This window comes from Neophocaena asiaeorientalis, unplaced genomic scaffold (assembly GCF_003031525.2).
Source record: "Neophocaena asiaeorientalis asiaeorientalis breed wild unplaced genomic scaffold, Neophocaena_asiaeorientalis_V1.1 scaffold96, whole genome shotgun sequence".
NCBI lineage: Eukaryota > Metazoa > Chordata > Mammalia > Artiodactyla > Phocoenidae > Neophocaena > Neophocaena asiaeorientalis.
The window spans coordinates 2063487-2086422 of record NW_020175831.1 but is presented as its reverse complement, the minus strand read 5'-3'; the positions used below and the strand labels follow the sequence as shown (position 1 = coordinate 2086422).

The following is a 22936-nucleotide window of genomic DNA, read 5'->3' as shown; positions in this document are numbered from 1 at the left end:
ATCTTTTCTTCATCAATTCTTTGTTACTCTAAAAGTGCAGTTTATATAGGAAAGACACAATGAATGTTTTACTCAACGGTTATCAGAAGAATCAATCACCTAGCATCATTAAAAGGTAGCCAGAGAGGGTTTTTTTTTTAATTTTTCTTTGATTTTGTCTTGTTGAGGATTATTAACAGCTCATGGATATGAAGTTATTTGATTTGTTATAGTTCATTGTAGCTATCCTTAAAGATGCTCAGATTGACCCATCTTTGGCCTGTGGGCCTATTCAGATTGGCTCCAGAGTGCTTTTGATAGGACTCTATGGCCTTCAGTAGGTTCCTTGTTTTCCCTTGGGAAAAAATTGTTTGAGATTCATCTTGTATACTTCTGGTCCCAGACCTGGAACTAGTAATTTCTCCAAGAAGTCCTCATTATTTTTAATGGACATGGCATTTAAAGCTCATAATTTGAATGTGAGTTTTCTTTTTAAAAATTATCTGCCTTATTTTATATATTAATTTTTTAAATTGTATTAATCTTCAGTCTCTTTCTTGAAATAGATGGACTATAACTTGATAAATATACAGACTATTTTAAATTAAGTACTATGACATTTATCTTAACAGGATTGAAAAGAAAAGCTGTCTCTATAGGAGCTAGTAATTTCCTCTTAATTATCATTCCTAGAGTTCTGGGATTGTTACCAGGCTCTTAGAGGTTACCAATATAAATTCTACAACAGTCAGTATTATTCAGTGAGTTGTTAGCTGAGTTAAAATACTGGGACCTACACCAAATCTGGAAAGAGGCCTGGTAGTGCATGCCTTTAAATTCTCAGCTGAGTCTGTTATAGGCAAGCATTTGAAAGCTACTGATTTGACCATTGGTACTCTAAGTAACCAGTAATGATTTAAGTGGCTGTTTTTGGAAACTTTTCTACTTTAATCCTATAAATATTTAGTCTGAATGTGATATAAGAGCAATATCTTAAAGACCTATGGGCAGGTTCAAGTTAATATATCGTTGCCAAACCATCCTTCTCACCAGTAGTATTTAGGTAAGCCTTCCTTGTTGCCTTTTGTTCATTACTATTTTATTTTATTTTTAGAGGGTGTCTTAGAGATGGCTTTTTAAAAATTTTTTATTTTTGTCTGCGTTGGGTCTTAGTTGTGGCGCACAGGCTCTTGTAGTGTGCGGGCTTCTCTCTAGTTGTGGCGTGTGGGTTTTCTCCTCTCTAGTTGTGGTGCACTGGCTCCGGGGTGTGTGGGCTCTGTAGTTGTGGTGCGTGGGTTCCAGAGCGGGTGGGCTCTATAGTTTGCTGCTTGGGGGTTCTAGTTGAGGCATGCGAGCTCAGTAGTTGTGGTGGCGTGATGCCTTAGTTGCCCCGTGGCATGTGAGATCTTAGTTCCCTGACCAGGGATTGAACCCACGTCCCCTGCACTGTAAGGTGGATTCTTTACCACTGGACCACCAGGGAAGTCCCTGTTCATTACTCTTTTAAAAGGGTCTCAGAGTTTAAAAAAAAAAAAAAAAAGGACTGGTTCTCTGATTTAAAATTCAGTCAGATGAACTAACTGTAGCAAGTATAAACTTCTGATGAATATAGGGTTAGATCTCATCTGGGAGACATTTTTACCTTAAAAAGTGTTTGGAAAAGATAGAATAGTAATACGAGTTGGCATTCTCTGAGTGTGTATTATCTGATAAAAATCAGATAACAGAAAATTAGTGAACAGTTCTTTCATTTTTAATAGCTTTTTCTTGATTAAAGTTATACCTTGGAAAAAATTCACATTTTGACTTTCACAATCCACCATTCACAGTTCTAGATTACCAGTAATCCTTATGCACTAACAATTAGAAGGGAGTCTGAGCTCCAAACTCTCATTTCCTATTAGACAATTAGCCAATGCTTGTGAAGTAATTGATCTAACTAAATGCACACCTCTCTACATTTATGCCAGAGAAGATTATACTAGATACAGGTGAAATGATACTGGTGTTCTAGGTACTTTAGGAGTAAAATAGATTTTGTGGTGTGTTGTGAGACTAGTTATCATTTATAACAAAGATTCTTTGGGGAGATGCTTTCAATGTTCCAAATAGACTGAGAGAGGAGCATAACTTAATTGTAAATCATGAGCTGCATTGTTGTAAATTTCATTCGTTTCTGTTAGTAAAAATGTATTCCCCGCCCTACCCCCCACCCTGCATTCCCAGATTTGTTTTATAATCCTTATGGATTTTATTTGAGCATTGAAATTAGAGTGAGATAAATTTTTCTCAGTGTTAGCCTAAGAATTGATTGAAATTGTTTTTATTCATTTTAGGAAATCTACTTTCTTCAATGTATTAACCAATAGTCAAGCTTCAGCAGAAAACTTCCCATTCTGCACTATTGATCCTAATGAGAGCAGAGTACCTGTGCCAGATGAAAGGTTTGACTTTCTTTGCCAGTACCACAAACCAGCAAGGTAAGAAGAATCTTTATGCCATTCTTCATGTGGTTGGCCCTGTATAGATTGAGTAAATATATATAAGTGATATATTTAAAATTATGTAGAAGTGTTGTGTTGTTTATTTCAAAATTAATGTAGCATTATTGTTTTGGGTGATTATAAAAGTAACCTAGAACCTGGAGAAGGGTGAGGAAGGATACATCCATTGTTAACATTGAAGTTATTTTTTTCTGGGGAGTGTGAAGTAGAGGGCGTAATTAGTCTGTATTATGTGATTCCATTCATGTAAAATGATACATGTATGTGTGTATTCATAGGAAAATGTATGAACTGAAGATCACAAACTAATTGATGGTTATCTCTGGGGAATGGAATTTTTAGGTCATTTTTTTCTTCATTTCTTGTAGTTCTCTCTGAAGTTTTTATAACAGCATGTATTATATCTTTAATTAGAAAAAGTAAGATAATACAGTTTTATTGTAGGAAGTTCAGACAATATGGAAATGTATAAAGAGAGGAGTAAAAATCACCTATACTTCTACCTTGATATAATAGATATAAATACTTTTGAGGTAGATCCTTCCATACTTTTGATATATTTTTACTTGGGGTATCGTTAATATTTTTCTAGATTAAAAAGTACAGATTTAAATAATAATTTCTAATATAATGTTTAGTACTATGTTATATGAATGTACACAGATTATTTACCATTTCCCTATTATTGAGAATTTAGTTTGCTTTTAGTTTTTCACTATTTTGAATGTGGTGATAAATCCCAAATTTTTGTCTCCAGCCCTGAACTCTGTTGAACTCTAGATGTATATCTAACTGCCTGCTTGACACTGACACTTAGAAGGCTAAACAGGTGCCTCCGATTTTACATGTCCTAAATGGACTTCTTGATTTCACCCTGCCTATGTCAAATTTGTTCTTCCTCAAGACGTTTATAATTCAATAAATAGTACTATTATTTCTTCAGTTGCTTAAGTTAAAGCCCAAGATCTATCCTTGATTCTTTTCTTTCCTCACCCCTACATCCAACCTATCAGCAATTCCTATGAGTTCTAACTACAGAATATATGCCAAATTTATTTACTTCTCTTACTTTCATCCTCTAGTTTTAGCATCTATTGATTTTTTTATGAATTAATTATTACTGTGATGGTTGTCACATGATGATTTTGTAATTCCACCATTTCTTCTTCATTTATTAGTTGACATTCTGCTGTAAGAAGAGCTTTCTTGTTTTCATTTATTCATTCATATCAGTGTTACTCACTTGGTTATAATATGTCACAGTCATTGGATATAGCTCAAATTATATCCCTCAAATTGGCTCCACAAGCTGACTTCTGAATCCTTTTTAAAAACTTTTTATTTTTAAATGATTTCAATTTTATATAAAAGCTGCAAAATTATATGTAGAATGTTTGTATGCCTTTCACTCAAATTTCTCTGAACCTTTGAAAATAACTTGCAGACATGATGCCACATTGCACTTTAATTCTTCAGTTTGTATTTGCTAAGTATAGACACTCGCCTACATAACCACAGTAAACCATCATAATCAGGACATTGACAGTGATCTAATATTATCATCTAATTCACAGATTCCATTTAGTTTTCTCCAGTTGTCCCCATAATGTGCTTATTTGCTCAATCCCTTTATATGTTGCAAATTCCTTGAACCCACCAGGTTGTTGCCCAGTTTGGACACTCTCCTGGCTTGGGCCCTGCCTATTGCTGGGCTGCTGTCCTGCCCAGATGCCTTCCTTGTCCAGGCCACAGCTGCTGTTGTACTGCCTTCTCTGCCCACTCTGACTCTCTCCTTGTGTGAGCCTTGGCCACTGAGGGGCTGTGTGGTCATGTGACATTGCTGAAATTCTCCAGAGACGTGAAGAGAACAACAATAGTAAAGCTCTTGGAGGGACTTCCTTGGTGGTGTAGTGGTTAAGACTCCGAGCTCCCAGTGCCGGGGACCTGGGTTTGCTCCCTGGTCAGGAAACTAGATCCCACATGCATGCCGCAACTAAGAGTTCGCATGCCACAATTAAGGAGCCCGCCTACTGCAACTAAGGAGCCCGCCTACCACAACTAAGGGACACACATGCCGCAACTAAGGAGCCCGTGAGCTGCAGCTAAGGAGCCCACCTGCCACAGCTAAGACCCAATGCAACCAAATAAATAAAGAAATGTCATGTTATTAAAAAAAAATCAATAATAAAGCTCATGGGCTTCAAATTTATTGAAATTTTAGGCAGTGAGGGAATTAATTTCTCAAAATTTCTTTTGCTTTACTGGTAAACACTGATTAAACGCCTTTATGGAAATACAAAAGTTGAATGGGAACCCATCTTCATTTTTCCCATAACTTAATTTTGTCCTCTTTGTGGTCAAGCAAATAAGGAAGAATTGACAGTAATTCATAGTTTTTCTTCTTGCAACCCCAAACTTATCTGTTATATTGCAAGATTCCAGGTTTTTTGTTTGTTTTTTTGATGGAAGAAAAATCCTCCTCATCATTTTCATTTGTTTCTATTGAAGAAAGACTTATAAATGTTTTTGGTATTCTGTGTTCATTATATCATAGTGATTAAAAAGATTTTTAACCTTATTTTAATCACAAGAAAGTTTCATAAGGTCTAAAAACATAAAGTAGTCTTAAAATCATTGGTACAGTATATAGAAAATCTTTGAATTAGGGCTCAAGATTTTATTTTTTGAGATATGATATTAATGGTTTAAACCTTTATCCTGGCCTTAAATCAAGAATCAGAATTAAGAAGCTCATTTTCATTAGAAAACAGAATCTCAGAGCTATAGATTGTCCTGTGTGGTTTCCTTATAAAAGGAACAGAAGCCCAGAAAGGTGAAATGATTTGCTCAAGGTCATACAGATAGTTAACGTCAACCAGGGCTAGAACCCCAGGCTTCTTTCTTCAACTTCAGGGCCTTTCCTCTCATATCTATGCTACTGTACTTTATATTTATCATATGGGTGATATGTTTTAGTTGTTAGAAATTATATTATTTAGATGAGTTTGGTTGCACCTAACATATGGACTTAAAAATTGATTTATTAAGTTAGTAACAGATAGCATGGTATTTTATGTTGGTTTCAGCACCTCAGTTGTGTCATCAAGGACCTGGCTTTGTTCCCCTCTCCATTTTACTTACTTTATCAGCTTGATCATAAGATCGCCTTCCCCTTTGGTCATCTCAAATGATCAAATCATTTGGAACTCTCAAATCTTGGAACTGTATACTTTCTCATCCTTGTTCAGAGTGAAGGAAGAGGGGTTTGCTTCTAGAAGCCCTGTCAGAGGACTGATGATCTTCTATTCAAGAATCCTCTTAACCCTCTCTGGCAAATCTCTCCTTAAGCCTTTCTAGGCAAATGGGACAAGGCAGAGGTCCTAGAATCATTAATTGTGCCTAGGGAATGAGATTAAGCTGCTTAGTATAGGCCCAAGCTACATGCCCCCTTCTAGAGTTAGGTGTAGAGCCAGCTTTTTCAAAGCTCCAGGCTACACTGGCGAGGTATGGCTAGCCAAATGACAGTCAATAGTCATCAAGAGAAGGGGCAAAGGATGCTGGAGAGGCAACCACAGTAGTCACCAAAAACTTAACCCCATCTTATGTATGTTTTCTGTGGATTTGCTGGTACCAGTTATGAAGTAATTTCTATTTGTATAAAAATTTTTTATAGAACAGTTATTTTAAAAAGACTCAGTTTCCATGCAGATAATAGGAAAGCATTTTGTGGAACTTTTTTTTTTTTTTTGCGGTATGCGGGCCCCTCACCGCTGTGGCCCCTCCCACTGCGTAGCACAGGCTCCGGACGCGCAGGCTCAGCGGCTAAGGCTCACGGGCCCAGCCGCTCCGCGGCACGTGGGATCCTCCCGGACCGGGGCACGAACCCATGTCCCCCACATCGGCAGGCGGACTCCCAACCACTGCACCACCAGGGAAGCCCTTGTGGAACTTTTATGTTGTATTTTATCATGTAATAAAATTGACATTCTGAAAAATGAATACTCTGAAAATTGACAAAGGATACATAAATGCATATACCGTACACCTTTGTCATATGACATTGAAAGTAGCTTTATTTATTCATATGCTTTAATCTCCATTTCTACATGGCTGACTGGTTTTCTTGTTTTCTAATTTGTCTTAACTGTTACTTTACTGTGTCTAATTCTGTTGCTGTTAACAACTGCGTTATTACTATGCTGACGATTGGTTCACATCATTACATGCATTTTGGGGCTGTAAAACCTATATGGTGATTAAATGCAAACCCAGATATCCTATATTTGAATAGCAGTTTTGTCACTATTAGCTGAGTGATCCTGTATGCAATAGATTTCTTAACTCCTCTATGGCTTAATTTCCTCATCTGTAAAGTGGGTTTAATAAATAACACCCATCTTATAGAGTAAGTTTGAACTTTGGAATGATAATACATGTAAAGCACTTAGTCCAGTTCCTGGCACAAAGTATCTGTTGAGTACGTTGGCTCATTCTATGATGATTACCTTGACTTGTATCAGTATACTCTTTAAATGTTCTCTGCTTTTGTGTATGTGTGCATGTGCCAGTATAATAAAATTAATGATATGAGTTTTAGTTTTTAGAGTAACAATAAAAACATCTGTTCTGCTTTAAAATGTTTTCCCTTCATTTTCCTAGGTAAGAAAGTCCTAATTTTTTTTTGTTTTGTTTTTTTGCGGTACGCGGACCTCTCACTGTTGTGGCCTCTCCCGTTGTGGAGCACAGGCTCCGGACGCGCAGGCTCAGCGGCCATGGCTCACGGGCCCAGCCGCTCCGCGGCATGTGGTATCTTCCCGGACCGGGGCACGAACCCGTGTTCCCTGCATCGGCAGGCGGACTCTCAACCACTGCGCCACCTGGGAAGCCCCAGAAAGTCCTAATGTTTTAAAAGATTATTTCTTGTTTAAATTTGTTTTATTCATTTGAGAGTCTAATAAACATTGTTCTAGAAAGGAAAGAATTAATTCATGTAACATGTTTGGGAAAGCCACTTGGTTAATAAACAGGTTCTTAGTACTATTTTATATTAAGATCATCTTTTGTTTTTCAGCAAAATTCCTGCTTTTCTAAATGTAGTGGATATTGCTGGCCTTGTGAAAGGAGCTCACAATGGGCAAGGCCTGGGAAATGCCTTTTTATCTCATATTAGTGCCTGTGATGGAATCTTTCATCTAACACGTAAGTACAGTTGTTTATTAAATTGATTGATTTCATTATGATCCATGTTTTCTTTCCATTATTGTGAAAGTAAAATTAATAAATAATTAATAAAATAAGGTTTGCTTAGCTTCACAAGGTGAATTGTGGACTTGTCTGTTGATTGTGACTTAATGTGATTAAGTATCATCTCCATATGAGAAGGCTTATTCCATAGTAAGTATATGCTGTGTTGCTGTCATTTTGTAATTGAATTTTATCCCATTCTGGATTAGACCCATTGAAAAGTGTTTTTATGCAGAATTACTTTTGTTGATTGTAAAGGCATTTTGAAATTTTCTTAACTTGTGGAATTTGTCTGCATTTTTGCTTTTCCATGTGTTGAAAAGGCAGAATTGATAGAGGAGGGGATACCATTATTTCAGAGGAAAGAAAATCATCCAGGTTATTTACTAAAGATGAAAGGATTAAGGAGAGACTATAGATCAGCTAGTCCTTGATGGAGAGAGGGATATAAAGCAAAGAGAGAAAATAAGTAGAGCTATATGTTGGTTTGTGTTCTTTTGACTGTAGAAGTGAACCAAGAACATAGTAATTCTCTGACAAAATAGAAAGTTTTAGGTTAAGGCTCAGGTCAAGACTGTACTTTATGGTAATAATATTAATATTATAATGAGCAAACGAAGGAAACATAAATTAGAGGTGGGGTCTGGTTCAGTGCTTTTGTTTGGTGCTGGCCCTTGACAGATAACTATAAGCAATTGAGAGTGAGCATTTAGAAAGTTTGAGTAATTTTTTGGGCATTTGAATTTGATTAAAATATTGTGCTAGTATTTATGTATGTTTTTTAAAAAATTCATTTGCCTAGTAATTCATTTTTATTGTATTTTACAAAAGCCAATAACAGGTAGTTTGAGAAGCACTAGTCTAGGTAGCTTTACTTGGATGAAGGTTTGGAGACACCTTCTGGAAGGGTTTGGAATGTAGGCAAAGAATAAGGTTATATGTTTGTGTGTGTGGGGTTTCAGTTATGTTGAGTAGTGTTACCTAATGTCTGTACATTGGTGGGAGCCTCTGTTTTCCTGACAGTTTGTTTTTTCACTGGTTCTGGTGACTGATGTGAGAGTTTCAAAGAGAGGGTAGAATCAAGTGTGACAACTGGGTTTCTGGACTGGGCCAATTGAATGACTCTTGATGCTACTCACTGAGATGTTAAATATAGAAGGAGCAGCAAGTCTTGGCAGAGTCAAAGAGTTCAGTTTGGGACAGTTTTTTGAATGTGTACCTGGGACATCCAGATAGGGATGTCTTTAAGTAAGTAGTATTGATAGGGCAGGTATGACAGGAGGATGGGGGGCAAGAGAACTGAAGGTTGGGGTGTGAGTGATTGAACTGATGTGTGGGATAGAGCTTACCATAGGGTAGCAGTAAAGGTAGGAAAGGACTGAAAAGTGGAAGGATCTATTTCCTGATGAGGTTCAGGAACAGGTATGTTGGCCGTAAGCGGGTGTGTGGTTGAGAGGGATATTTGACTTAAAATTTTCAGAGCTGGAGCAGTTTCGGGTGATGATAAGTTCCTGAGAATAGCCTGAAACCATTCATATATGTAATAAAGTCTTTGGTTTTGTTGTCTCTTGTATAATATTCATCTTATATGTTTTTCTAACCTTTAGGGGAAAAATGAATTTGGTTAGGAGCATACATACTTTATGGTATTTCATTCAGGCTAAAGATATTGTTGTTAAGAAAGGGAAAAAATCCAATTAAACTAGGTAACATGCTTTCTTGTAGTGATTGATTTCAAATATGTTAAACTGTGAAAATATGCACCTTAGAATTGATGAAATACAGTATATATTATTGTATAGTGCACAGAACACAGAATGATACATTTATAACAAGAATTTTTTAAAAACCTTTGTAGAATTACAGGCAATAAAAAAGACTTGAAGAGAATAAAAGGATAAAGTGATTACTTTGAAGCTATGAAAAGTGAGAATTCTTTAATTCCAAATTATGGTATATTTTCATCTTCAACTGGTTATTAAATATGAGTGTGAAATAAAATTTTATCTTTAATATTACTCTTTATAAAGGTTATTTTCTTCAAACTTCTTAAAGTCACCAGAAATGCAGTTCATTTGTTGTTTATTTAATATTTAGTAATTAAATAGTAAATGTTTTTTCTGTTCTGGGTGCTGGAAATATATAGTGGGTAGCAGAATCTAATACATTTTCTCGTTTTATGAAGCTTCTAGTCTAGTGGTGGAAACAGATATTGATTAATTATGTTAATAAATGTGTAATTACATTATTGTATTTGGACTTAAAAAAAGACGTACTTGTGAATTGTTTACTTATTTGCTTATTATTAGCATGTTTGAAACTTGTCTTATTTCTTTACTTCATTTTAATTTTGGTGTGAAAAATCCATTTTTTATGTTAATATCTTTTAGTTTCTCTATTTTTAAAAATTAATTAATTAATTTACTTTTGGCTACATTAGGTCTTCATTGCTGCGCACGGGCTTTCTCTAGTTGCGGCAAGTGGGGGCTACTCTTTGTTGTGGTGCGAGGGCTTCTCATTGCAGTGGCTTCTCTTGTTACGGAGCACGGGCTCTAGGCATGCAGGCTTCAGTAGTTGTGGCGCGTGGACTCGATAGTTGTGGCTCGCAGCCTCTAGAGCACAGGCTCGGTAGTTGTGGCGCACGGGCTTAGTTGCACCATGGCATGTGGGATCTTCCCAGACCAGGGATCGAACCAGTGTGCCCTGCATTGGCAGGCGGATTCTTAACCACTGTGCCACCAGGGAAGTCATCTATTTTTGTTTTATACAGTTGGTTTAAACTAGTAAGGAAAGGGACAGTGTAGGATGATATGTATTAGTGTGTTCAGGGCACTGTAAAGCTTTTCGTTAGAACTTCTGAAAACAGAGAGAAAAAATTTTTAATGGTAAGTTGTGGTTATTACAGAGTTTTAATTTATTAATGTTATGTTTCTCTCCGTTAGTTTGATTCTTAAAGGTTAATTTTCCCCTCACCTTGTTTATTTCCCTTGGTTATTAGATGGATGTAAATATATACCTTGCATCAAAAATTTATACTTGTTTTAAATGTAAATAGTTATTCTGACAGGTTTGTTGGCTTTAAATCTTTTTTTTTTAACTTTTAAATCTAGTTATTTTAACAAGCACTCTTTTTTTAATTGAAGTATAGTTGACTTACAAAATATAGTTTCAGGTGTACAATATAGTGATTCAATATTTTTATGTATTACACTTCATATAAAGATATTATAAAATACTGACTATATTCCCTGTACTGTACATTACATCCTTGTAACTTACTTATTTTATACCTAGTTGTTTGTACCTCTTAATGACTTTGAATCTTTAGACCACTCTGTTTTATTCATTTGACACATTATTTGTGGAGCTTCTCTTTTTAGTGTGCTAGATTCTAAGGGATGTAATGGTGAGTAAAAAGAAAATGACCCTCCTTTATGGAGGAGACAGACATTGAATAAATGGTCACATGAACACTAGATGTCATTCTCCAATTGCGTACAGAGAACAGAGACAGTATGTGTGTGTGTGAGTGTGGGGTGTTACCTTGAGGAAGTGATGATTTTGCTGAGAGGCAAGGTTGGGTGAGGGCTAATAAGTTAGCAGCAGGAGGGAAGGAGAGATTGATTATTCAGAGTAAATGGCTTGTTTCAAAGGCCCTAGCACAGTGAAGGAATTGTCAGCGTGGATAGGATTAATAACAAGGAGTAGAAGTGATGGAAAAGATCCTGGGAGGTAGCTGGGGATTCACCATGTCCACTATATTAAGGATTTTCTTCTCTGATGACTTAAGTATAAAGTTTTGAATGGAGACTTGGGGCAGGGAGGCAGATTAAAGTGTTTACAGGAGTTATTCAGTTGAGTTGCATTTTTAATGTTTTTTTTCATACTTTTGTTTTATTGTATTTTTAAAGTTTTTTTGAGGTCTCATTAAATTTCTTTAATTTTTTATTGAAATATAGTTGATTTATAATGTGTTAGTTTTACGTGTACAGCACAGTGATTCAGTTATACATACATATATACATGTATATATATATGTGTGTGTGTGTGTATATATATATACTTTTTAAAATTCTTTTCCCTTATAGGTTATTACAGAATATTGAGTATAGTTCCCTGTGCTATACAGTAGGTCCTTGTTGGTTATCTGTTTTATGTATATGTTAACCTCAAACTCCTAATTTATCCCTCTCCCCCCACCCCACTTCCCCTTTGGTAATCATAAGTTTGTTTCCTATGTCTGTGGTTTTTTTTTTTTTTCAAGTTTCTGAAGACATTTATTTCCAACATAAAGGCAACATTTAACAGTTTGAAAATTCTTGGTGTAAAATTCACGTAACTATAGCTTTGGTCTCACAATCCCTGGTTTTAGAAACTTTTTGCATTGCTCTGTTATCTGTGGGTCTATTTTTGTATTGTAAATAAGTTCATTTGTATCTTTTTTTTTTTTAAGATTCCACATATAAGCAATATCATATGATATTTGTCTTTCTCTGTCTGGCTTAACTTCACTTAGTATGATAATCTCTAGGTCCATCCATGTTGGTTGCTGCAAATGGCAATATTCTTTATTTATGGCTGAGTAATATTCCATTGTGTGTGTGTGTATGTGTGTGTGTGTGTGTGTACACACACACACATACATGTGTGTATATATATATATATATATATACATAGATACTATACACTATATCTTCTTTATCCATTCATCTGTTGATGGACATTTAGGTTGTTTTTATGTCTTGTAATCTCTAGGTCCATCCATGTTGGTTGCTGCAAATGGCAATATTCTTTATTTATGGCTGAGTAATATTCCATTGTGTGTGTGTGTATGTGTGTGTGTGTGTGTGTACACACACACACATACATGTGTGTATATATATATATATATATATACATAGATACTATACACTATATCTTCTTTATCCATTCATCTGTTGATGGACATTTAGGTTGTTTTTATGTCTTGGCTATTGTAAATAGTGCTGCAATGAACATCGGGGTGCGTGTAGATTTTCAAATTATGGTTTTCTCTAGATATATGCCCAGGAATGGGATCGCAGGTTCATATGGTAACTCTGCTTTTAGTTTTTTAAGGAACCTCCATACTGTTCTCCATAGTGGCTGTACCAGTTTATATTTCCACCTGTAGTGTAGGAGGGTTCCTTATTCTCCACACCCTCTCTAGCATTTATTATTTGTAGACTTTTTGAGGATGGCCATTCTGACTGGAATGAGGTGATACCTCATTGTAGTTGTGATTTGCATTTCTCAAATAATTAGCGATGTTGAGCATTTTTTCATGTGCCTGCAGTTATTTATCTGAGGTATATATTCCTTTCTTTGGTCTAAGTGTCAAACTGTTTTTGAATGTTGATAATGTTCTAAATAATCATCTTCCTACTTAATTATTCCCCCTTTCCCAAAGTATTTTGAACTTTTGAAATTCTGCAGAAATTATTTCTTGATCCAGTTGTGTTACTCTTCAGCTGACTGCTTTTCAGGTTTCTTGAACCATACAGAACATTTTTTTAATGGTTTGCATGATTTAAAAAACTAAAAACTTTTAAAAAGTGGGAATTTCTCCATACTTTTGCCGTGTGGCACCTATGATTTTGGATAAACAACTCTGACTAGATATGGGTATGTTATACATTGCTAGTTATATGTATTAGCTATAGAACAGAAATTCTTTATGAATTCATAATTTTCCTTTTTTTTTTTTTGTTTTTGCTTTTGGTTTTCCTTACTTGATCATGTCATGGAGAAAGAAAAATAACAGTTTCCAGTGTTTGGGAAAAAATAAATAGAAATTAACATTCTAAAAATTACTTAATGGATTAACTGCTTTTGAAAACAAAACAGATACCCATTATACTTAGTATATATCACTTTTATGGAAAATTTTGTTATGAAGGTTTTGTTTTAAAAAGCTAAATACCGTGTTTGTTTATTTTAAAAGTTTTTTGAAGCAAACTATCCACATTTCCTTAATAGGTTAGTTATTCACATAAGCTGAGTTAGCTTTTTTATGAACCAAAAAAACTAGCCTTCATTCACTTTGAAGCAGAAACGCAGAGGTATGACGTTCAGGATGTACTTTTCAAAGTGGTCTGTTAAAAATTAGTTGCTGTTTAAATGACATTAAAGATAATAATGAAAGGGAAAATAAATCAGAATCATGTTAGCATAAAGCAACTATTTTATTTTTCTGCCATTTCAGTCTAGTGCCTAGAGTAAAGTGGAACGAATGTGGGTTTTAGAATCAAACTTGAGTGTAACTGTCAGTTCTTACTTTCTAGCTGTGTAACTGTGAAAAAGTAACACCTTGTCTTTGAACCTCAGTTTTCTCATGTAAAATGGGGATTGTAATACTGTACTTAAAGAATTATTTTGGAGTTTAAATAAACGATCATTCTGTGTGAGTGCATATAGACTGTTATTTTTAATGCTGCTCCATTGTTTTTCTTGTGAACTTAGATTTTTAATTTCTACATTTTTTTAATTACAAATTTTAAAAAATTGTGGTAAAGTGTTCATAACATAAAATTTGCAGTTTTAACCATTTTTGAGTGTACAATTCAGTGATGTTAAGTACATTCACATGTTGTGCACCCATCACCACCATCCATCTCCAGAACTTTTTCATTTTCCCAAATTGAAACTCTGTACCTATTAAACTGTAACTTCCAATTCCTTCTTCCCCCAGCCCCTGTCAGCCACTGTTCTACTTTCTGTCTCTGAATTTGACTACTCTAGGTACCTCATATAAATGGAATCATACAATATTTATCCTATTGTGACTGGCTTGTTTCATGCTTCATTATTTTACTATTTTTTTATTTTTTGCCGTACGCGGGCCCCTCACTGTTGTGGCCTCTCCCATTGCGGGGCACAGACGCACAGGCTCAGTGGCCATGGCTCACGGGCCTAGCCGCTCCGCGGCATATGGGATCCTCCCGGACTGGGGCACGAACCCGCGTCCCCCGCATTGGCAGGTGGACTCTCAACCACTGCGCCACCAGGGAAGCCCCCTGCTTTATTATTTTTTAACTGCTGCACCATTGTCCACAGTATGAAAGTACCAGAGTTTATTGAATTAGTACTTCCTATTTGTGGGCATTTATTTATTTATTTTACCAGCTTTATTGAGATATAATTGACATATAACATTGTCAACGTGATGATTTGATATATGTATATATTGTGAAATGATTACCACAGTACGGTTAGTTAACACATCCATCACATCACATAATTAACATTTCTTGTGTGTGTTGAGAACATTTAAGATTATTCATTTAGCATCTTTCAAGCATGCAATAGAGTATTGTTAACTATAGTCACCATGCTTTACATTAGATACCAGAACTTAGGCATCTTGTGACTGGAAGTTTGTACCCTTTGACCAGCATCTCCCCATTTCCCCCACCCCAGCCCCTGGGGTCTACTCTCTGTAGCCACCAGTCTACTCTCTCTGTTTTGAGTTTGGCTTTTTTAGATTCCACATGTAAGTGAGATCATACAATATTTGTCTTTCTTTGACTTATTTCACTTAGCATAATGTATGGGCATTATCATTTCTGACTTTTTTTTTTTTTAACAGAGAATGTTGCTAATGGAATTCTTATACAGGTTTTTTTTGGGTTTTTTTGGTACATGTCTGGGTATTTCTCTAAGAGATGCCTAGAAGTGTAATTACTAGGCCAATGGGTATATACACTTAGAATTCTATCAGATACATCCAAATTCTCCTCCTTTATCTCCAAGGGGATAATAGTGTTTTAATTTTTTTATTTTTTGAATAATTTTAGATAGGTCATATATTGGAATAGGTAAAACATTTACATGGTTCAAAAAGAAAATTGATGTAACATTGGGGTATACATTGAGAAATCTTTTTCCTACTCACATTCTGATTCCTCTGTCTTGCCTTTATAAGTGAGGCATTTATTAGTTTCTTGTGTTATTTTTTAGAGCAAGGCTTGGGGAATTTTTTTCTTTAGTGGGGCAGATAGTAAACATTTTGCTCTGTTGCATGTTCTTTGTGTCTGTGTGTGTTTGCAACACTTCAAAAAGTGTAACAATCATTCTTAGCTCTAAGGTCATACAAAAATAGGGCACAAGCCTTAGTTCACTGATCTCTGTTCTAGAGTTTGTTCATACAATGCAGACACATGGGGATATATTATATGTGTCATCTTCGTGAAAATACTTTTATCAGTCTTTTCCTTTGATTTCTTCTATTACCTTTATACTTAGAAAGTTCTTATCCTTCTCATAATCAGGTAAATATTCACAACTGTTTTCTTCTAGTTGATTTCCCATTATTTTTTTTGAGATAGAAAATAGATACAGTAAAGTATAAAATGCACAAATCTGAAGTGCATACCTGGATGCATTTGTACATGTATATACACTTGTGTAACGACCACATAGATCAAGGTAGAGAACGTTTCTGTCACCCTTCCCAGTCAGTTCCCCACTCAGGGTAATCACTGTTCTGACTTATATCATCATTGATTAGTTTTGCTTATTCTTGAACTTCTTATAAATGTAATCGCACATTCTGTATTCTTTTGTGTCTTCCCCCTTTCTCTCGCCATAATGTCTGTGAGATTCATCCCTATCGGGTATATCGATATTGATAATTTGTAGTTTTGTTAAGTTAGAAATTTGGATTTTATCCACTTCATGGGTAATATGCAGGATTATGTCACTTAGTTAACAGAGTTGATGCTCTATCAACTATGTATGAACACATTCTGAACAGATTTTAGTGGGAAGAAGTTTGGGGCAAAGAGAACTGCCAGGAGGTTTTTATAGTATTTCATGAAGGAAATAATGAGGACTGGATTTCAGAAAACTGTCAGTGGCAGTTGAAGGTAAAGCAAATTTGAGAGACTTTGTGAAGAAGGGATAGGCTTTTCCTACATCTCACATAAACAGGAGTCTCTTCAAATAAAACTGTTTGCCAAAGATTCAGTACAGAATAGGGAAACAGCGACAATATTATGGGAAGCAAATTCTTTTAAAATTCATATACATGCAGTAACTTGTAACAGGTTTTCTATTTAGAAAAATGATTAATTTTTTCTCTAGGGTTTTGTGAGCCGTATGACTTGTTTTAGAAGCCATGTAACTTCCTATTGTTAAATTTTTAAAGCTTTGAACATGACGAGGCTATTGATTTCACTGAATCCTTAGCTTTTTAAAGCTGGCATTAGAAGTTTTGAAGTGATTTTTCAATAGGAAGCTATGGTGTTTGTGTGTTATCTGAAGGACAGCACCTTTGGCTCTATCGTTGCACCTACTGTCAAGCTGTTTATAGATAAAACTTGTTAGTTTCTCAGCAGCTACTTAGAGATAAGACCTTGTAGACTGGAAACAAAGGTTCTGTTTTCTGAGGTATGGGACAGTTTTGTTCCCCATTTAGAAACATATAGGAGGTCCAGATTTATAGAACTGCTAATTATAAAGTATGTAATCATTTATAGTTATAGGAAACAAAATTTCAAATGCAACTTGATTATTTTCAGCTAAATTGGTATGTGTTTGCTTGTGCGTGTATTATGTTGGTAGTGATGATGGGAGGATGGGGTATGTGGTGCCCTGTTCTTTCCAGAGTTCTGTTCTCCAGTTGCTTGTTAAAGGGATAAAATGTAGGGAACCTGGGATGACTATACAGCCAGCATGTTTTTAAACTACCTCTTCAGGGTATGAACAGGCAGTTATGGCATGGCAAGCACTTCAGCATTAACATTACTAGCCTGTCTGAATTGTTTCGGCATTTTATTTTGATTTCCAGAAGAAGAGAAGTGATTATTAAGTACCTAGTATGAATTAGGTACTATGGTCGATTCTTTCTAATATATTATTCTATTTAATCTTAACAATTCTGCAGGATTGGTGTTATCCCAGCTGTACAGATGAGGATACTGAGAGAGAGAGGCTAAGCAGTTTTGCTAGGGTACATAGCTAGTATACTGCGCATAGAGTCCATCCTTATTCTCTTTCTTTATTTGGCCGAGCGGCGTGGCTTGTGGGATCTTGGTTCCCCTACCAGAGACAGAACCCGGACCCAGCAGTGAAAGCGCCAAGCCCTAACCACTGGGATGCCAGGGAACTCCCTCATCTTTCTTCTTTAAGTCCTTTTTTCTTTCCAGGTTTTCACCAGTACCACACTGCTTTTGTACATTTTTAGATCTAAATGTTTAGAATCTATGGGACTTCCTGGTCGTCTGGCGGTTAAGACTCTGCTTCCACTGCAAGGGGTGTGGGTTCAAATCCTGGTGGGGGAAGTGAGATCCTGCATGCCGTGTGGTGCGGCCAAAAAAAAAAAAGCGTTTAGGATCTATATAGTAAACATGTTCAAGATCCATGTATTTGTGTGTGTGTGTGTGTGTGTGTGTGTGTATGTGAAAGAGAGAGAAAGAAAATTCAAGTGCTTGGTATACATTGTTTTTCAGAGACTACCTGCTCTGCACAGTAGTGACCTACAGGTATAACTGGAGACTTTTCTGAAGAGACAGGTGCTGTATAGTGATTTTAAAAGAATTAGGTTATAGTTTTATTCTTTTGTTGCCAGGAAATATTATTAAGTACTTACTATGTGCCAGGATCTGTGCTAAGTGGTTTTTGTGAGGAATTTCATTCAGTTCTCAGAACACGTCAGAAGTAGGTACAGAGGGGTTAGAACATCTGTCCAAGGTTACATAGCTGGTAGATGGTATAATTGGGAGTAGTACTCAGTAAGGCAAGTCTGACTCCAAAACCTGCACCATTAGCCTTTGTACCAGTGCTGACCAATAGAAATATAATGTGAGCTACGTATCTAATTAAAATTTTCTGATAGCCACATTAAAAATGTAAAAAGTGAAATTAACTTTAATAACATATATTTAATCTATCAAAAATATTATTTCATCATGTAGTCAATATGAAAAATTATTGATATATTTTTGGTGCCATGTCTTTGAAATCTGGTGTGTAATTTATACTTAGAGCACATCTCCGTTTGGACTAGGCACATTTCAAGTATTTTAGCCTCATGTGGCTAGTGGCTATAGTATTAGATAGCTCAGCTCTACACTATATTCATAGAAAGAAATCTGAAGAGATACCTCAAACTGTTCATAGGTTTTTGGGAGAATAGAATTGGGATGGAGAGAGAGGTGGGTGACTTTCCTTTTTAGATCCTTGGCTTTTTAAAAAGTGAACATGTATTACTCTGATTTTTAAAACATGAGGAATTTTCTTATTTAAATACCAATGTAAGGTATGCACAAATGATTCAAATAAAATTCTCAGGAGTTCTGTATTAAATTAAGGAGAAGATGGCTTTGGCTTAGAATGCTGTGGTTCAGGAGTTGTCAGTGATCTTCTGCCATCTCTGTAAAATGTTTGATTTTTAAGTTGGGCTAATCAAATTAGTTCTGCCAGGATGATTTAGTTAAGAATTTTACTCTCAGGTAACTAAATTAGTGGGTTCTGTTGTTGAAGTACTTCATTGAGAGCTCCCACACATTATATTTGTATGGTCTGTACTGCCATAAAAATACTTACGTTTCACAGGGAGATCAGCTTGCTGCTTTGTGACCACCTAGAGGGGTGGGATACGGAGGGTGGGAGGGAGACGCAAGAGGGAAGAGATGTGGGGATATATGTACGTGTATAGCTGATTCACTTTGTTAGAAAGCAGAAACTAACACACCATTGTAAAGCAATTATACTCCAATAAAGATGTTAGAAAAATAATTTATACATCTATACTGCATAATATTTTGCAGTCTTTAAAAATGTTAATGTAACTGTGGTCATTGAATGAAAATACCATCACCATATATTATTACATGCAGACATAAGACTGCGAAAGAACATTTATAATGTGATCTTATTTTTAGTAAAATACAAACACATAGAAAATCTGCAAAAATATATGCAAAAATGCTAGCAATAGTTACATTTTGTTAGAGGGAATATAAGTAATTTTCACTGCTTTTTTTTTTTTTGCGGTATGTGGGCCTCTCACCTCTGCGGCCTCTCCCGTCGCGGGGCACAGGCTCCGGACGCGCAGGCCCAACGGCCATGGCTCACGGGCCCAGCCGCTCCGCGGCACGCGGGATCCTCCCGGACCAGGGCACGAACCCGTGTCCCCTGCACTGGCAGGCGGACTCTCAACCACTGCGCCACCAGGGAAGCCCTTCACTGCTTTTTTTCCTGCCTTTCTGTTGTCATAAATGTTCTCAAACTAAATATATTCTGGCCAGGTATTGTTTCGTAATTAGAAAAATAGCCTGTAAGCCTGGTTTTATTTTGAAAGAAAAGAAAGATAACGTAGTTCTGAAAATTAATTTTGATTATTTTCAAAAATATTTTTCTCTGTTTGAATCTTTAGCAGACAAAAAAACCCCTGTAAGTAATTTAGAAGGAAAACGAAATGAAAGAATTTCATAGAGTAAAAATACCTAAGATTTTCCAGTCTTATTTTATTTTGTTTACATTATATACTAATTCCACATTCCATCACTCCCTTTTTCTTTCATGTTTTCCACAAATCCTACTGTCTCTGTCACCTTTAAGTTAATAAATTTTGGGTAAGAAAAAAAATGTGCATTTCTAAGATACCTTACTGTTATGTAGTGAAAGTGTGTGTGTGTGTGTGTGTGTGTGTGTATGTTGAGGGGAGAAGAGGAGGCTGTGGGGAAGGCAGGACTGCCTTTATACCTTTTTGTTCTAATAACAAACTAATTCCTTTTTGTGCAGGTATCTCTTCCCCCATTCCATGTATTCTTGGTAAGGCGATATTATCCATCTTCTTCCTTCTACCCTGGGAGGCTGTGGGAGCTTTATCTGTGCCCTTGCCAGGTAGAGCCAGGAATTGGCCCCCTAACCTGAGCTGGGCTTTGAACGATGAAAAGATTGAGTTAAGGTCATTGAGAGCTCATTGAGAGCTCAGTATTTCATTTCATCTGGGTTTTTTCCCCCCAAGAGTAAGAATGATAATAGGAAAAGAAGCATAGTCTTCTAAATAGATTCTTAACATTTTTATTGTCTTTACACCAGTTGTTTTAATATGCCCAGTGCATTCATCTAAACAAAATTCCTTTGTTAATTTGTCAAAGCAAAGGGAAACCCTTGCTAGCCATGCCAGCCCATTGTTGTTTGAGATATAATCAGTAGCCATCTACTTGATATCAAAAAGTATTCCCTTAAAATAGATTGAATTATATGCAATTTAGGTACAAAAACTTGTGCTTTAGAAAAAAATTAGTGTCATTCCATAGTCCACATAAAATTGTAAGTTAATTATGTGTTTATCCTCACCCCCTGTCCATCATCTCTAGTAAGAAGGCAGTTTTGGTTTTATCAGATTTCACTCTATTTCTTTTCTTTTCTTTAAAATCTGAAAGGATATATGCTTATTTTCTTCTCCTGATTACAGGGAGGAATTTAGTTTCTATTTGAATTTACTTTCCAATGTTTATTTTCCTTAAAAAAAGGAGTCTACTTCAGTAAGTAGAATATTTCCATTTTGGGAATAATTGCTAATTGTAGTTCGATTTTGATGTCATTTCTTTTTATTTTGAAAGATCTCTGCAGTTTTATAATTCTTAGGAAGTGTGTCTGTCATTTCCCCACACCCCAGGATGATTTTAAGCCCTTGACTGATTTTACTTCTCTTTTGGGCTTACCCTTCTCAAACTGGACAGACAAGTTCTTATGCGATAGAATTAAGATTAATCTATGTAGATGATTTCTGTGCAGATGGTTAGAATTTTTGACCAGGAAAAATAAAAGCCTTATCCTTTCTCCTTTGTTGTCAATGGCAGATGCGTCTTCACTCAGTTTTGTATTGCAGTTACTCTATATCTGTTTAAATTTCATACGTCTAAATTGCTTAGTTAGAGCTTTAACAGTAAGATTCCAGAGGGCTACTATAGTTTTGTTGCCTGTGTTTGCTAAAAAGGGATGAAGGTAACATTGATGGAAGAAATAGGTTTTAAGTTGCCTTTCTAGTTGTAACCCTCAAGGCACTATGACTTTATTGAACTGCTAAATGAGAAGGTGAAAAGGCTTTCATTTAATTGCCATCCCCCCTTTTAGGTTAAGTTAGGTGTTTATATGTTTTGTAAATCACCTTTAATTACCATAAACATAAATTACTGTTTTTCAAGAGACCACCTCCCCCCTTCCTCAAAAGCACGTCATTTAAGAGTTTAAAATAAGTCACGCATTTTTGCCTAAACACAAATTGCCAATATAAAGCTGTCTTTGATTGTATCCTAAAATAATGGTTTTTTTTTCCTTTGGGTCCTGTAATTTTCTTTTTCAGCAGTATTTATTAAATTAATCTAGTATTGGATTGCAGTAAACAATCTGACCAAAAAACATATGTTTCCTTTGTTTCTTCGGTACAAATTCAATGGGTTAAGTAATTATGCAGTGGTTCTCATCTACATATACAATGCATTCTAATAATCAACTTCTGTTTACTGTGGAAATAATGCAGCAGTAGGAAACAGTTCCTTCTAGTTTGCATTGTAATATTGTATACATTGTAATATTGTATGCAGTAATCTACTAGCTGTTTACAATTTAATTGCTTGAACATATCCTCATATTCATGGTGGTCTTATATCTACTTTAGGTGCTTGAGGCATTCTCATTTTTTTTCTAGATTGTCTTTTCTGACATGTTTTAGAGGTCTTCTTTCCTGTCCTCTGCTCAAAATAGCAACTATATGGATTCTTTTTAAAACTCTTCTCTCACTAACGAGTTGAAATCACTCAGGGATGGAAGGGCAACTTCTAAGGTCCTGGAGAGTCTCTTGATCTTTTAAACATTAAATTTTGAACCACATTTTTCTTAGTTATCAGAACATTGTCATTATGTTAAGTTAAAAATGTAAGTTTGAGACTGATTTGGTTTTGAAAACCAGTGTATTCATTGTTATACTTGACTTGCATGAATGAAATCAGATGAGCACTTGTTTTTTATCACAGTGTGAGTCTTCAATTTCCTCATAACTTGTCCCTCTGCAGATTTGACATTGACACCCATAACCACTCATTGTGGGCCTGATACAGTTTTCCTGCATCAGTGACTTAAAATTTTGAGCTTACAGGTTGCCAGCCGAGGCAGTTGAGGGAAAGGCAGGGCTTCCTCTAAGGGCTGTAGGTTGTGTAGCAGCACTAGTCCTTCGGAAC

The 22936-nt window shown here is 35.8% G+C and overlaps 1 protein-coding gene across 1 annotated transcript in view; it reads left to right on the top strand.

Annotated features, from left to right (window-relative positions):
• Positions 1-22936, top strand: part of OLA1 (Obg like ATPase 1) — a 171960-nt gene that overhangs the window by 22453 nt on the left and 126571 nt on the right. The window contains exons 3-4 of the mRNA XM_024732866.1: positions 2316-2459; positions 7555-7682. Coding sequence (XP_024588634.1) covers positions 2316-2459; positions 7555-7682 — 272 coding nt within the window. The remainder of the gene's footprint in view (positions 1-2315; positions 2460-7554; positions 7683-22936) is intronic.